Source organism: Molothrus ater, chromosome 6 (genome assembly GCF_012460135.2).
Source record: "Molothrus ater isolate BHLD 08-10-18 breed brown headed cowbird chromosome 6, BPBGC_Mater_1.1, whole genome shotgun sequence".
NCBI classification, from domain to species: Eukaryota; Metazoa; Chordata; class Aves; order Passeriformes; family Icteridae; genus Molothrus; species Molothrus ater.
In genome coordinates, this window is record NC_050483.2 from 27,867,002 (window position 1) to 27,881,988 (window position 14,987).

A 14,987-nucleotide genomic window follows, 5' to 3' on the forward strand; every position below is an offset into this window, starting at 1 on the left:
AGCAACGAAAAACCATTTGTGAAGAAGACACGTACCGCCGGCTCTCCAACGGGCGCCCATCACTTGAGATGCTTCGGGGAATGTTGGCTCGTTCTGGGGGTGGCATTTTCCCTTCTCCTTTTCCAGAGCTAATCCTAGATGGTACTGGGCTTTGGATTTGAGATGGCACCTGAGCCACATGAGGTCCCTGTCCTTTGCTCGCATTTCGCTGCCATTTGTTATTATTTCTGAAGGGAAACTTGAATTCATACGACATTCCTTCATTCACTTTGTACTCCATCACTGGCATACGGTAGTTTTCTGAAGAACTCCTGGAAATTAAGAAATTAATATGCAGCTGTAAAAAATAAAAACATGTGATATGTTCACAAGAAGAGAAATGTGAAGACAGAAGCTGAACCAATTCTATGGAAGTATGAGATTCTCTTTTTAAGAAACGTTTATTTAACAAATTTTAGAAGGCTCAAGAAAAAGGACTAGTGATGTTGAGAGTCTGTCTCTTCATCCTGGTGAGTGATGCACAACAGACTACCATGGACTCTGCCTTGTTGGCCTTCCCCCTGATTCTCACACATTAACAACCCTGTTGTCACCATCACTAAGCACTAACCCAATGCCTGTCCTAGTCAATCCCTCCAGAAGAGTTTATAGCCATCCATTCCAACATTCCAGTTGGTCAAGTTGATACTCTCCATCTGATACTGGGCTAGAAAAACTAAAGATTTGTGAGAAGGGTATCTCCCCTTCTTAAAGCCATGTGTTTTAGAACTTATCTGCACCCAGACAAATAAGACCTGAAATGTTTGCTCTCTTTGAGACACACCTTTCTGATGTACAGACATTAAAAGTCAAGAGTCACATGAAATAAGGCACTAGACATAACTTTCAAATACCTTTGGCTTTGGAGTACCTCAGATGATAAATCTGAACATTATGAAAAGACTTGCTAGAAACTGTGTATGCCAAACCCCAAAGATGCCCGTTGCTTCCTGGGGAACAGCACAGCATAAAAATCTGACTAGAACAGGATGTAAGCTAATGCAGCCCACATAAGAAGCAGAGCAAACTTCTGCATATATTTCAAATGAGGCACTTGGAAAAAAATGTGATCTTCTGCTTTAGTATGGATAATTTTGGCATTTCTCTTGACAAATGTATATATACATCTGAATGAACACTAGGTATGTTTTATCATAATTACTTTATCTACATACATCACTCTCTAATGGAAAGAAAAATAAAAAATCAGTGCAAAATTTTGAACCCATAGCTCCTCCTCTAAGCAATTAAACCATTAGGGGTGAAAAATATTAGTATATCTTCCCTGCAAAAAACAAAAAAGAGAACTTGTTATCTGGCCATGCTGACATAAGGAAGTTGTATGGTCTAATAAGAACAGACAAAGTGAAACAGTCTTGCTGCCCACAGTATACATATTCTGTAGTTTTATGCTGGTCTACCCTCTAGTCTTAATGTCCAAATTAAATTATCTGTTGGAAGGCATGAGATGTGCTTCTGAAGCACAAGTAGGTCAGCTTCACCTGAAAGTCTCCCAGGCCCCTCTGATATGATCCACTGCATGCTAGACAGAGATGAGCAGGAGATAAGGCCACTCACAACTGAACTACAATATTGATAATTGATACCCTTCGTTTTTTCTTTTCTCTTCATATTTTATGTCCCTGCTATTCTTTCCCCAGTGCTTAAGTACTTAGTTTGGGTTTCTCTTTTTCCCCCTGCAACGTACCTACAATTTAACAAGCAGGAATTCACAATTTCCTCTTAAGGCTGTGTCCTTAGTTTCAAAGTCAGCAATCAGCCCACTAAATTAGTTCAGTGGCAATGTTTTCATAACCATGGTTTAGTAGAGACTTAACCATAACAAGGCCTGCCTCTGCATAGGGCATGAGAATGTGAATCGGGATGTTTGGATCTATTTATGAATCTCCTATTGACCTTGTACATGTGCCTGTCGCCAAGTCAGCTTATCTAACTGCACCCCAACTTCCTGCCAACCAATTTATTAGGATAGGGACTGCTTCTCATATCAATGTAGTATTTCATGCAGAATGCATCTTCATTTTAGTTACGGTCTGCAGAATTTACTATAGTAGAAATACTCAGTAACCTCCACAGGACATAACGAAAGGACTCCAGCTGCAGAAAATTGATTGCCAAAAGAGAAACTCCTTTGCACAAATACTTAACTGAAGTGTCTAGTAATACATGTAGGATAGCCACAAATTCAAGACACAGTTCTTGAACTTTTATGATTTTGGATAGAGTAAATGGGGGCATCAAGAGTTGCTTTATGGAATTTTATAGCTAGTAATAATCTACCATGAAGATTTGCTTACTAGACAGCAACAACAAAACTCTGAGTATTTCAAAAAGTGCAGTCGTTTCTCTTACTGCTATGGGTTTGGATGCAGTAAAAGTAAGCCTGGTTTTGGCTGTACTTAATTTAGTTCAGAAATAATAGGATCTGTGCTTTTACTGATTTTTCTGCTCTAATCCTTTCATGATGATTGCAGCTGAACTTTCCATTTGCTCAGGCTGCTAAATACTGCTCAAAAGCTTTCAAAATATCTCATGAGTGACCTTATGCCACTCATCATTTTAATCCCTAACATGTATTCAATTTTCCACTGACAGCTGAAGGACAAAAAACTTCTTTTCTCTCTGCTCCTCTTTTGCTAGCATTTACGAAAGGAGTTCATGTTGCTTACAGTAAAAACAAACAGATTTTTCTTTTACACAAGTAATGGGTCTTTTCTCAGACACACAATTTCATATATATATATATATATAATAAATATGTGTTAATGTTTAGCTCCAATCCTAAATATACAAAGATTTAGCTATTACATCTACAAAGTTATAGACTGATTAAAAAAGAGCAGTGCAAAAATGCTCACTTGGTCTCTCACTCCAAGGAATCCTCTGAACTTTGGTAACTGTACTTGCTTCTTGGAAAACCTATCCTAAGCCTTCAGCTAGCCTGGGGGCAAATTTATTCTATTATACCTCATTCCATTTTAATCATACAGCAGCATTTCCAGGATACAAATACAGGATGTCAGGAATATGCGATTAAGACTTAGCGATGTGGCTGAAGGCTACAGACAATGCTGAGAATTCATAAAAATTATAAAAGCTTTAGTGTGAATTCAGGAAAAATGGAGGGACTTAATGTCCAGTTTAAGAAAAATGCACGTATTACTGCTTATTTCTGATGAAGCACCAGTTTTAAACTATAAAATCAGCAATATAATTGACATGAGCTTCAGGCTTAATATAGATGGCAAGTGAGAGAGATGCAACAAGATCTATGGAGTAAAGAAAAATTTGCAGCAATTTCTCTGGCCAGATCCATATCTTTGAAAAACCCCCATCATTTACAGCCTTACTTATTGTGAAAACAGAAGCATCTAAGTCTATTCCTAGCTTTCAAGAATTATATCCACAGGCATTACAAATTACCAGCAAATGGGAAAGCTGGCATGTGTACAATCAATTTTTATGCATGCTAAACACACAATTATGACTAAGAAGTTGTTTGATTTCTGGGTTCAATTCCGTGGTTCCATGAACTTCTTCACACATGTTATTATATTTTAGTATTCAACGAATATTTGGGGGGCATGGAGACTGAATGTAGGCAGTTTTTCCTGCTCTCATTTTCCAACCTTAAATATTGGATTCTGTATTATAATTATACCACTTTTTTTCGAGGCTAACACTCTATAGTGGTTCTCCCCATAAAACAAGATACTATTTCAGAGCAAACACAGCGACTGCAAAATACCTGCGTGGTGTGCAGTCCTCATAGGGAGGGACAATGACGACCTTCACTGTGACTGATGTCCTGAGCAGATCAATCATTTGCTCGTGGCTCAGGGTGGCCACAGCCACCTTGCAGATCTCCACCAGGCGGCTGCCCTGGCGCAGCCCTGCCTGCCAGGCGTACCCGTAGGGCTCCACGTCGGCCACGATGCCCTCGTAGTTCACGTGGAAACCCAGCTGGCCCAGGCCATTCCTGCGCAGGGTCATCTCCACGGTTTCACAGCCCTTGGTCACCAGCTGGGAATTGAAATGCAGACAGAATTTAATGCATTCAAACACCTCTGAGGCTAACAGAGGTTTAGGGGCTCAAGTTTTGCACAACTGACTCCCAAGGATCATGGTAGGACACAATAAAGGGATATATACTGCAGTCCTAGGTACATAATCAGCTGAAATGAGTCCTGTTGCTCAAACTAAGATTTTCAGTAGAATCTGGTTACTCAAGTTCTGCCTTGGAATTTTTATTGCAACCACAGGAATTTTAGAAGATACATGACAGCACACAACAGAAAAACACATGGAGTTACACAAGCATGTCTGTCTTTTACACTTTAGTAACCAACAAAACATTCTCCATTTCTGGCTGTTTCAGGAAATGGCAAAACTACTTTTGTCAGAATGTGGTAACATGCAGCTACTAAGCACAGTAAACTGGGAACTATGCCAACTCTTCCATGTACCATGAGCATCAATGTCATCAAGAGCAATTTAATAGGACCTAGATTTCCTTCTTTTCTGGTAGTTATACAACCACAGTTGTGAAATTACAGGAAAGAGAGTGAAATGTAGCACATTCTTTCATAACTTAATTGGATATAAAATTAGCATGGACAGATATTTTAAAGGGAGATACCATGATTCACTGCATTTTTACTTTATCACATGCAGAGTATATCTGAAGGTTGCAGTGGGGATTGGCACTGCACTCTGCTGGCAACATAATAAGTTAGTCCCAAAGACATTGCAGATTCATTTGAAACAAGATATTGCAAGTCTATAAAATAGAGAAAGGGAAGAAAAACAAGGAAAAGAAGTAATGTGACACTTCTGTACTTGTTGTGTCGGAGTAACTTATGCATCTGAAGGACCCGGTCTTTTTAATATATTAATACATTTTTCACACACACACAGCCAGCTGAGACTAGTTGATATGTGATAAAAGTGAAAGCAATATTCAGTTTTGAGAAAGAGAAGCAGGGAAGTCTTCATAAATTTCACAATAAAAAATTTAAACAATTTTAGGAATCCAGCATTATTTAAATTGAAGCTTTACCTGGCCAACGGGTGAGAGGAGAAAGCAAAGAAGGGGAACCAAACAAGAGAACACATTCTAACCTCCAGCCTTTTGACGATCTCTTTGATGTCATCAATGTTGCTGATGAAGCTCTCCAAAGAAACACATTCACCTCTCTCATAGAATATTTTGATATTTGTGTCTGTTGAAGTCCACCCTATCACATCTCGACAGGAGCAATTGAACACCACGCTTTTTGTGTCCTGTTCAATGAGGACCACAAACTCATTAGAGATGCCTAGGAGACAGTCTATTTCCATACCCTTGCTGTAGTCTTTTGCATGGACACTCCAGACAATAGCACCAGAACTGTAGATCTCTGCTCCTGGATATGGTTTGGACTTTTCCTTCTTTTTTGAAGCAAGTGAGATGAAGGGGAACTTGCCAGAAGGGTCAATGGGTGTGTTGGTGACATTCTTCTCTGCTAAGTCTTTCAAGTACTCTTGCCGGGTCCTGGTGGCCATCGCACGGAACTTCTCTGATTTATGAGCAGCATTCTCTGCATTAATGACTTTGGCCAGTAAGAAGTCCCTGAACACATTTGATTTAGGAAATGTCACACCTTTTGGAATAGGTGGGCCAAAGGATGGTACATCTCTGGATCTTGTCACAGCAACACTAAATGAAATAAAAGAATTCAGAAACACAGTGTTTCACTCTAGGCGAATTCAGCAGTTTTTGCTTACAGACAATACATTCCCTCAATTTTTCTTTTCTCAGCAATATGCCTAAATTTACATATTAATGTTGCCAGTGTGGAGGTTATGCCCCCTTTACTGTATAAACAGAAAGCCACTTTTTTGCATATAGGCATTTTTGACACGTTCTCAGTCCACAGCTTATAAAGAGCTTCAAGTACAAACTGTAGGGCTGGGGTTTTTTTTATAAGTAATCGTTCATGTATGGTAGTTCTGAATTCTGTTTGGTTTTGGTATAAAAAGAAAATTTCTAACTTACACTATGAGAAAGGCTAGCTTAGAATGTAGCTACTTAATGCTGAAAGGCTCATCTGAAAGCAGTGCCAAGTGTGTGATCAACACTAGAAATATAGATTAAATGAACACATGGAAAAGATAAAGGCAATGAAGTCATCTCACTAGGCCAGTTCCATTGAGAAAATTATTTGGTGACTGAATACATATATACATCACATTACTGTTTTACATTTCTGGACAGAAAACCTCACTAGCTAATATTGCTTGACTCCAAAAATAAAAAACTTCTGAGAAGCCCAGAGATATATAGTAGAAACAAATATGTTCTTTTTCAACTCTTCCTTTTAATTCCTGCACCAAGTGATGGACTGACAATAAGATTGCCTTAGGCAAAAGGGACCAGCTTAGCTATTCTCAATTGTCAATTCTCTTTTGCTATAAATCAGATGCAAGTTGTTTAGAACCTCTGAAGATCTGACATTCCAATCCAGTATCATTCACTTGACGAACTATCCTAAGAGACTGAAACTCTACTTCGATAGTTTTGTGACAAGAAATGTCCCCACAGTCCAAACAGGACTTAGCACATATCTGTAACTAGATCTGAAAAAGCATTAACTAACTTTGGCAAAGATACCATGGCAATGGAAATAAAGAAGAATAGGATAAAACTTGATCACATTAGGAAAGCATGTGGTGTTTCACTTAGAATGCTGACTGGTATTATTTTCACATTTTCATTTTACCTGAATTCTTAAACATAATCAGAGAACTTCAGAAAAAAATCAGTAACTAAGATTTCAGAGTAAATCTTTTGAAGAAGCATATAGGAACACCAAAAATAAAGTCACCCAATCTACAGCCATATCTTCTGGTTTTAAGTGGTAGGGTGTTTTGTTTGTTTGTTTTGCTTTTGCTATTCTGAATTGCTTGGGGTGTTTTTTCCTTTGGTTTTTTGTTTGTTTTTTAATTACTGTATTTTCTAGCAACTGATACTGAAAGAGGTCATTACTGTCATATTTCCTCCAAAAGTATACCAGTATATCTTAAAGTATGCAACAGGGGGTGCTCATGAAGCAAGTGACTCATCTCCAGTGGTCCTGAAAGGTCTGTTATTAAGAAATGGAAGCCTAAGCATTAAACACAATTACTGGATGCAATGAAAAACTACCAGAAACTACCAGTAAGATTTTGTTTGGTTCAGTTTTCAGTGCCATGAATCACAGGGATAAGAATTTAATCTTTAATACATGCTAGAGAAGTTTTAAAAAGTGAGCAATGCTCAGAGATGCCAGACTTTTGAAATATTGTTTATCTTAGTTGGGAGAGAGAATCACTGGCCAAGACAGTGCTCGACTTTATTCCTTTTATGTAGTTTTTAAATATAAATTCCAGTACATTTTTATACTATATGGTTTCCTGTTTTGTCTAGAATTATGAATCCATGAAACTGTTCCAAATAATTCAGTGAAAAAGAGGTCCAACTTACTTTGAAAAGTCTCCTAGAGAAATTTTTCATAATAGAATTCTACAAATCTAAATCAAGTGTTTGCACTGAGAGGACAGGAAAAAATAGTACCTCAATTTTAAAGACAGTACAGAAAACATAGAATGTTCTGGTGGTCTTGGGTATCAAAATGAACACTGACATTCTCCCAACCATTTATCACACTGTTTCCCCTCCCCTTAAAATTTAAGCCTGTACCATCACTAAAGCCAAAATTACCATTAAGCAACCAATGAGGTTCCAGCCCTTATAAACACTTGAAAAATGAGATGATTCACGAGTCTGAAGGTCAAAAATAGAACCCTCAGATACTTGAACTTATTACAGTTTAGCAAGTATCAATCTTTCCCATGCCTTTTTAAAAGGAAGAAAATATATACAGTCATATTACTTAAAGTAACAGACAAAAGCAGATCTATGCTGTAATATGCAATTCAAGTGAAAGATGCATCTGCAGCCCTTGTGGATGCATTTTGTACACTCCCTTCAAAATCACTTTCTGTACAGGGTAAGAGCTGAAACATATGTCTAAGAGTTTAAGAACAAGCTGTGCTCACATAAATTATGCAACAGTTGAATTTTTCAATAAGCATCCTGAAAAAGAGTATCCACATGAACATTCTTAGTCCAGGAGAGTTAATACATATACAAAGTTCAGCATCAATTTTAGAAATGCTCTGTGAACTTTACCAGAAACTTCTTAGGAGAGGAAAGCCTTTAACCCATCTATATGTACTCAAAAAATAAAGAATACACCAACTCATACACAGCAGTCTTAGATTTTCCTCTAAATAAGCACTCACCTTAATAAAATACTTAAATGAATATTTGTATTTCAGCAAAAACAAGTTAATTCAAAGGCTACCTCATTTCAAGATACATGCTCTAAATCCACTGGTCTGACATTTCATATTTTAAACGAAACTGCTTTAGAGAAGTTTTCTCAAATGAATCAACATTTAAAAATGAAACTAGTAGAAGCGTTCAGTATATAACAAAGGTAAGAACTTTCACTGATAGTAAAAAACCATAACTCAGAAATATTTCTATAAGCTTGCAATTTAGTTTTAAAAATTATACTAGTAGGAATATGATCTTGCAAGTCCTTATTACATGTTACTATCAATTACCATTTTCTAATTTTAATCATATTGACTTTAAAGTCACATTACAACTTAATTTTTGCTGCATAATTCTGTCATTTCTTTGTTGGACTGAAATGAGATAAGAAATTAAGATATTTCCAAGAGCTTAGCTTCTTCCTGAAAGGCTAAGTCATACTTTTTCACTGTCTTAATTTCAAAAATGGAGCATAAACTCAGATGACCAAATTATCTAAGCAAAAAGTGGAAGTGTTTTTTTTTTTTCTTTGTTCTATTTCTATCAATGCCAAAATGGTCTTCTAGCATTCTCTTAAAAAAGAGAATAAAAAGGAAGTGAGAAGGCAATTCTAAAATAATTTCCAAGTGCTTGATATGCACGTGTGTGTGTGCTGCTGTGACCGCAGCAGCTTCCTCACTGGGCATGTTTCATCTACATATCCGTGTGTCTATTTACTCTTTAAAGAGTTCTAAATTCACATGACTCAAAACCTCCTTGACCCGCATCTTTCACTACATTTCCATACTGAGAATTTAGGAGGAGAATGGCAGCTGCACTCCAGTTGCCTGTGTCCAGTGGGTGCAGCAGCAGGTACCTGTAACAAACGCTGTCCGTGCAGGGACCGTGCACCCTCACAATGACAAAGACGTGCTGGAAGTGGGAGCGGATGTTTTTTGGGCTGAATGGTTGTGCTCCAGGCTCCTGGAAAACTATTGTCACAATATCATTTCCAATATGCCGTTTTCTCAGAAGCTTTAATGAGGGAAAAAGAAAAAAAATGTTAAAACAGACTTTTCACAAATTTCCAATCATTTATTTCTCATTATTATAAATTACTATGGCTCATTTTCCTTCCCCAAGTGATACTTCAAACTGAAAACTGAAACAATTGGGTGTTCTATAACAAGTACCAGAATTAGTTGTTCACCTAATAAATTTCAGGCATGGTTGTTTTCATAATAATTTCATTTCTATATGTAGCATAGAGGGTCAACTTACAAGGGAAAACTTAGCTAATCAAAGGGGAAAAACAAATCCTGTGAGTATCAAGAGAAATCAGTAATACATGGAAGCAGGAAAACATCCCCCATTTCAAACATTTTTACAAGCCAGTGGTAGGTCCTATTTAAAGTTGAAAACAAGTTGTTATTGTCCTTAAGACACACTATAAATAATTTCCTGGTAGGCTTCTTTCAGTAAATAAAGCAGTTCTGCCCAAACAGAACTGTTTAAAACAGTTTAAAAAAAAAATCTTGACTAAGGATTTTGGCTCATGTACTCTTGTGTAGTGTGCTGGACCACCATTCATTATCTCTCTCCATATTACAATGTGCTGAATGCAAACCTTAAAGGGCAATTGACTTAGCTGTAGAAGGTTTAAAATTATTTAAAATCATCAGATACACTAAGGTCCTTCTGACATGTACTAATGACATTACTGCATACTATTCACATCAAAGTAATGCACAATTAAATAGAAAACAATGGAGCAAAATCTATGATGTACGTACAATCATCTACTTTGTTCATCTCCCTGACACAGAGATTGCCACCTTTACTTTTGATTCTTTAAGTGGTTTTTTGCTAGTAATGAATAAAAGTTGCCATAAATACTCAATAGTTCATCTTATTCTGAGCCCATCTTACCTGCTGCTTGTTGTTTGGAGTATATGGCAACATAGTAGAAACATGGAACATGATTTCATAGTCCTTGTATGTTGTGTACAGAGAATGAGTACCTGTTGAATCAGCTGGAGTTAAAGAAGACAAAATAAAAGTATTATTAAAAAAATCAAAGCCAAAGTTTCATTATTATTAAGAAAAGCATCAGCCAAGACAAGAATTTTTATCATCCTCAATCCTAGGATTTGCATATAGGCATTTTTGAGTTGTTGAAGTTCTTATACTTGCTGAAATATCAGCAAGTAAGAACTTACTCACAGTTTATTCACCTGCCAAAGCAAGTGTCACATAAATACAGCCTGTGCACTTTTGCATACTTTTCCCAGACAAAAACTTGTTATGAAGAGGGAGGTGATACCAGAAGACCCTGAAGAAAGCCCACCTAACATGAAAAGTGAGAACAAAGTCCAAGATAACTTTCAGTTATCAAATATCCACCCAATACCTCAGAACTGTAAAGAATGTGAAAAAGACTTCAGCAAGGCAGGCAGACAGATACTGAAAATGAATACTGTGACCAAACACATCATAAACAGCAAAGGACCTATAACCCACAATAACAACAGGATGAGTTCTCCTAAGCATAAACATCAGGACTTCAAATTAACTGTAATGAAATCAGGTAACACCTTCATTAGAAAAACTGCTTTATGGACAGGAACAGTCAAAACCTCAAGTAGGATGCCAGCATGCTTATAACTGATGATGAAAAAAGCCCACAAAAATGACATTATGATGCTGGTCTATTAATCTAAGGTAATCTCACCTGTTTTGATTTCTGGCCACCCTATTTCAAAAGTTATAGAAGAAAGAGAAGGGATCCAGAAACAGGCCACAGAAATAATTAAATGTGGATGGAGAGACTTCCATGTGGAGAGAAAACAATAAAAACTAGGACTATGAAGTTTAGAAAGAAAAAAGAAGAGGGGGACATTACTCAGTTTAAAAAGTGATGGTTGAAAACAACACTTCCTTACAGACAAATTGTGAACTTGTTTTCACTTTCTTTCACTCTAAAAAGTGACCTTGAAAAATATGCCATTCATTTAAGCAGTAACACGTTTAAAGATAAAATAGTGAGTATATGCTATTAAATACAACTTATATCCACAGTGCAAAAAGCCTGCTTTCAAACATCACTTGAAAAATAGCCAGTTTTATAAACGGAACAAAGCATTCTGGCTATTTGAAGTTATATAAACATGCAACAAAATTATATAATCCCAGTTATTTATAACAATGTATTTTAAAAAGCTGATAAAAACTGTATCTTGGCATTTTCATTAGCAGCGAGATCATATTACTAAGAAGAGAACAGATTTGAGAGTTGTGATGCATTTACAGTAAAAAATATACAGTTTATTTATCCAGATTTTGAGTATAAACTTTGAGAAGTTTGTTCCCTGTCAGATTCAGAGTATTAAAATAGAGGTAGCTTTAATGTAAATGAAGCACAAAATGATCTATAAAATGAAACTGAAAGTTTTCTACATTATAGCCACATAGAGATTTTGTGCTTCCAAATGACCTATCTATAATAAAATGAGAATCAGAAATAAAAGATTCCTACAATCTAAATATTATTTTAATAATTTAATATTAATATTAAATATGCTAATCACTTTCTTTTAAATGCTAATTAGAACAGCAGATAGCTGAAAGGGGATCATTTCAGCTTGCATTGTTTTCACAGCAGCCTCTGTCCTCTGCCTGATCACTGCAGTGCACACCCAAGGAGGCAGATACACCCAAAAGTCACCTAAACATCAATGCAACTTCCTAACAGCTTTATCTGCTGAACAGTAAATACTGATTTGTACCTCATCTTTTAGAAACAGAGCATACAAAAATATGACAAATAACTGGAAAAGAGGAGGAGTAGGTGCAAAAAGATTGGGATATGAGACAGGGAAAGGCAGGCCCCAAAAGAGGGGAAGGGGCTCAAAAGGTATTGGAATAGAATAAAGCAATTCTGACCAAAAATATTCTAGAACACCTACATATTTAAGCCAAACTTTCAACTTTCCTGGCAGGATTTAATTTTAGGCAGAAAAATGTTTTCTGAGAACAGCACTGATTCTGCAAACAAAATAATCAGGCTACAATCCAAATGACACATTTAATAATTCCAATTATTTCCAAGCACTTTACAGTTAAATATCTCTTATTCAAATCCAACTTCCAACAGAAGTCCATATGCACTATGACTGTGCATCTCTCTCACCATTCAGCTTTTCTGAAGTCCAGAATACTCTTCCTGAAGTACACCACCATAACTGCAGGTGTTTGTTTTAAACCAAATCACAGCTATTGCAATAAAATCCAAGACTGTGTGCTGGAACAACATCCATCATTTCAAGGTCAGAACTGCAAGCCAGCACTGCAATCTACTTCTGTTTAACAGAGGCCTGAGGGATCTTTAAATTCATTAGCGCCTTTTTACACTGAAGACATCTCCTCTGGCCACCAGTTTATGGCACAGCTACTCATGATGCTTTCCCAGCCTTGCCCCATTACTGGATCTGGGCACTTAGCTGGGTAGCTGATCCTTTTTCCCTTCCACCATTAATAATCTCTACAAACCCTCCTTTGTCTTCTGTCCTTCCAATGATTCTCAGCTATATTCACAAGGATTAACAGACTCACATTTGAAGTGTTTTTTTTCTAACACACTACTGATAGTGCTCAAAACTGTGGCAGACAACCACCAACATGCTACTGACTGAATCTACAGGACTTTGTCAGCCTGCCTCTATAGCACTTTAACCTCTGTGCTAGAAAACTCTATAAAAACCATTATGAGTAGAGAATCTGACCCCCTGTTTCAAAGAAAAACATTCAAAGGAATTGTAGGAGACTGAAAAGTTACACTGATAAGGCAGGACTACCATTACTACAAACCGCAGTAGGGCTCACAATAAAAAGCACAAGAACAAATATTTTCAGAGCTTAATGTTGCTCTCCCTCTACCTTTGCTTTGTCAGCAGCTGCCAATACTGCTCTTCTGTCATACATAAGGATTACACCAAGCATTCATGATCAACTTCTATAATACCCAAGTTGTTTTCAGACAGAAATGAGGACACAATCTTTTATTTTGTACCATACAAAAGTACATGTGTAACACAAATGCAGAGAAATGCAGATGGACTTCTGCCCACCCTTATTTCTGCTTCTTAAGCAACTTAACATTTTAAGATTTGTTGGTCTCCCAACAGAAGGCTCAGACCGAAGAGTAAGTCTATCATTATTTCGACAAGGCTGGAAAGCAAGTTAAGAAGGCAATCTATCTGTATTATTTCATTACAAACATTGGGGTTTCTTGACAACGCCTAAATGAAATGTCAATTTCAAGTCCATTCAATCCCTAGATTTTATTATCTACTTAATAGCTTATGGTTTTATATTCTTCTGATGTCTCAATCAGAAAATCATGCAGAATATAAATATTTAGTACGGAAACCTACCATTATTAGCTTAGTTTATAATCTTATCAAATTGATAAATTGTGAAATTCCCAGCTCATATTAATCAACTTCCTTTATTTCCCTCATCAACCACACTACCATTCTGTTAGACCCACAGTCCTTGTTACCAGGCCTAGCATTATCAAGCTGATCCCACTTACCAATGTAAAATAAGACTAAGTGAGGGGGAGGGAAATAAAGCATACATTACAACTGGAAAAGAAAGTAAATTGACTGAAGTTATAATTTGAAAGATCACTGTGATGTTTATTACTTTAAAGTGATGCCCATAATCTTCCTAGTCACTGTGGGATAGGTGACATTTTCAAGCTCTATTTCCTATCCAAAGTCTGCAGGCTGCCAGGAGATAGACTGTTTCCCCTCTGGTAATTCTAGAAATAAACAAACAAAACTTGAAAAGTAGCATCTCTTTTTCACAGTGGTACTGGCAGAGATCCAAAACTAAAGCCCTTGAAGGATGCAATACACTTAAACAGGCTTTCAGTTACTAGTATGCATGAGATTCCTCCTTTTAAGGAATTGGCTCTGTTATGGACACTTACTAATTAGGATCCTAACTCTAAATTTCTAGTAATAACTGTTCTGAAACTGCCTTTTGCTAAAGCAACTTTACTTTTCTAAATTTTCATAAATTAAAAGTATTGTGAATATTTCCAGAGTACATATACAAATCAGCTCATCTCCATGCAGAGAAAAATCTTTCCATGTCTTACATCATGCAACTGCTTTCCACAGCTTACAAAGTATTGTCAAAGGTACAGAAAGTAGCCAAGTAGTCTACATGGAGTTGACCTTTCTGACAAGTCAATGAACAGACATTTGTTTTTAAGCACATCTTCACAATCGACTATGCTGCCACTGAACACAATCCTGGCGCATGAATCCTGAGTAGTGAGACTGCAAGAACTATTTCAAGACAGAGCTCTTAGCAGCAAAAGAGCAGAGAGCTAGAAGATGGAGAACCTCAGTTCCTAGCTGTAGACCTAGCTGTTTCAACAAAACCTATAAACCTAAGTCACAGTAAAAAACCACAACCCCTCCTTTGCAGGTCTCTGTGTTAACGGCAGCACAAAAGGACCGACTGATTACTTAGAGTGGCAACTGAAAATGTATTGCCTGGCTGTATTCTGCTC

General features: G+C 36.9%; 1 protein-coding gene across 6 annotated transcripts in view; it reads right to left on the reverse strand.

Annotated features, from left to right (window-relative positions):
* Nucleotides 1-14,987, reverse strand: part of SIPA1L1 (signal induced proliferation associated 1 like 1) — a 201,931-nt gene that overhangs the window by 36,371 nt on the left and 150,573 nt on the right. For all 6 annotated transcript variants that reach the window (XM_036384744.2, XM_036384748.2, XM_036384750.2 and 3 more), the window contains 5 exons: nucleotides 10,331-10,434; nucleotides 9,279-9,436; nucleotides 5,182-5,758; nucleotides 3,809-4,083; nucleotides 36-311 (listed from right to left, as the gene is read on the reverse strand). In XM_036384744.2, the coding sequence (XP_036240637.1) occupies nucleotides 36-311; nucleotides 3,809-4,083; nucleotides 5,182-5,758; nucleotides 9,279-9,436; nucleotides 10,331-10,434 (1,390 nt within the window). The remainder of the gene's footprint in view (nucleotides 1-35; nucleotides 312-3,808; nucleotides 4,084-5,181; nucleotides 5,759-9,278; nucleotides 9,437-10,330; nucleotides 10,435-14,987) is intronic.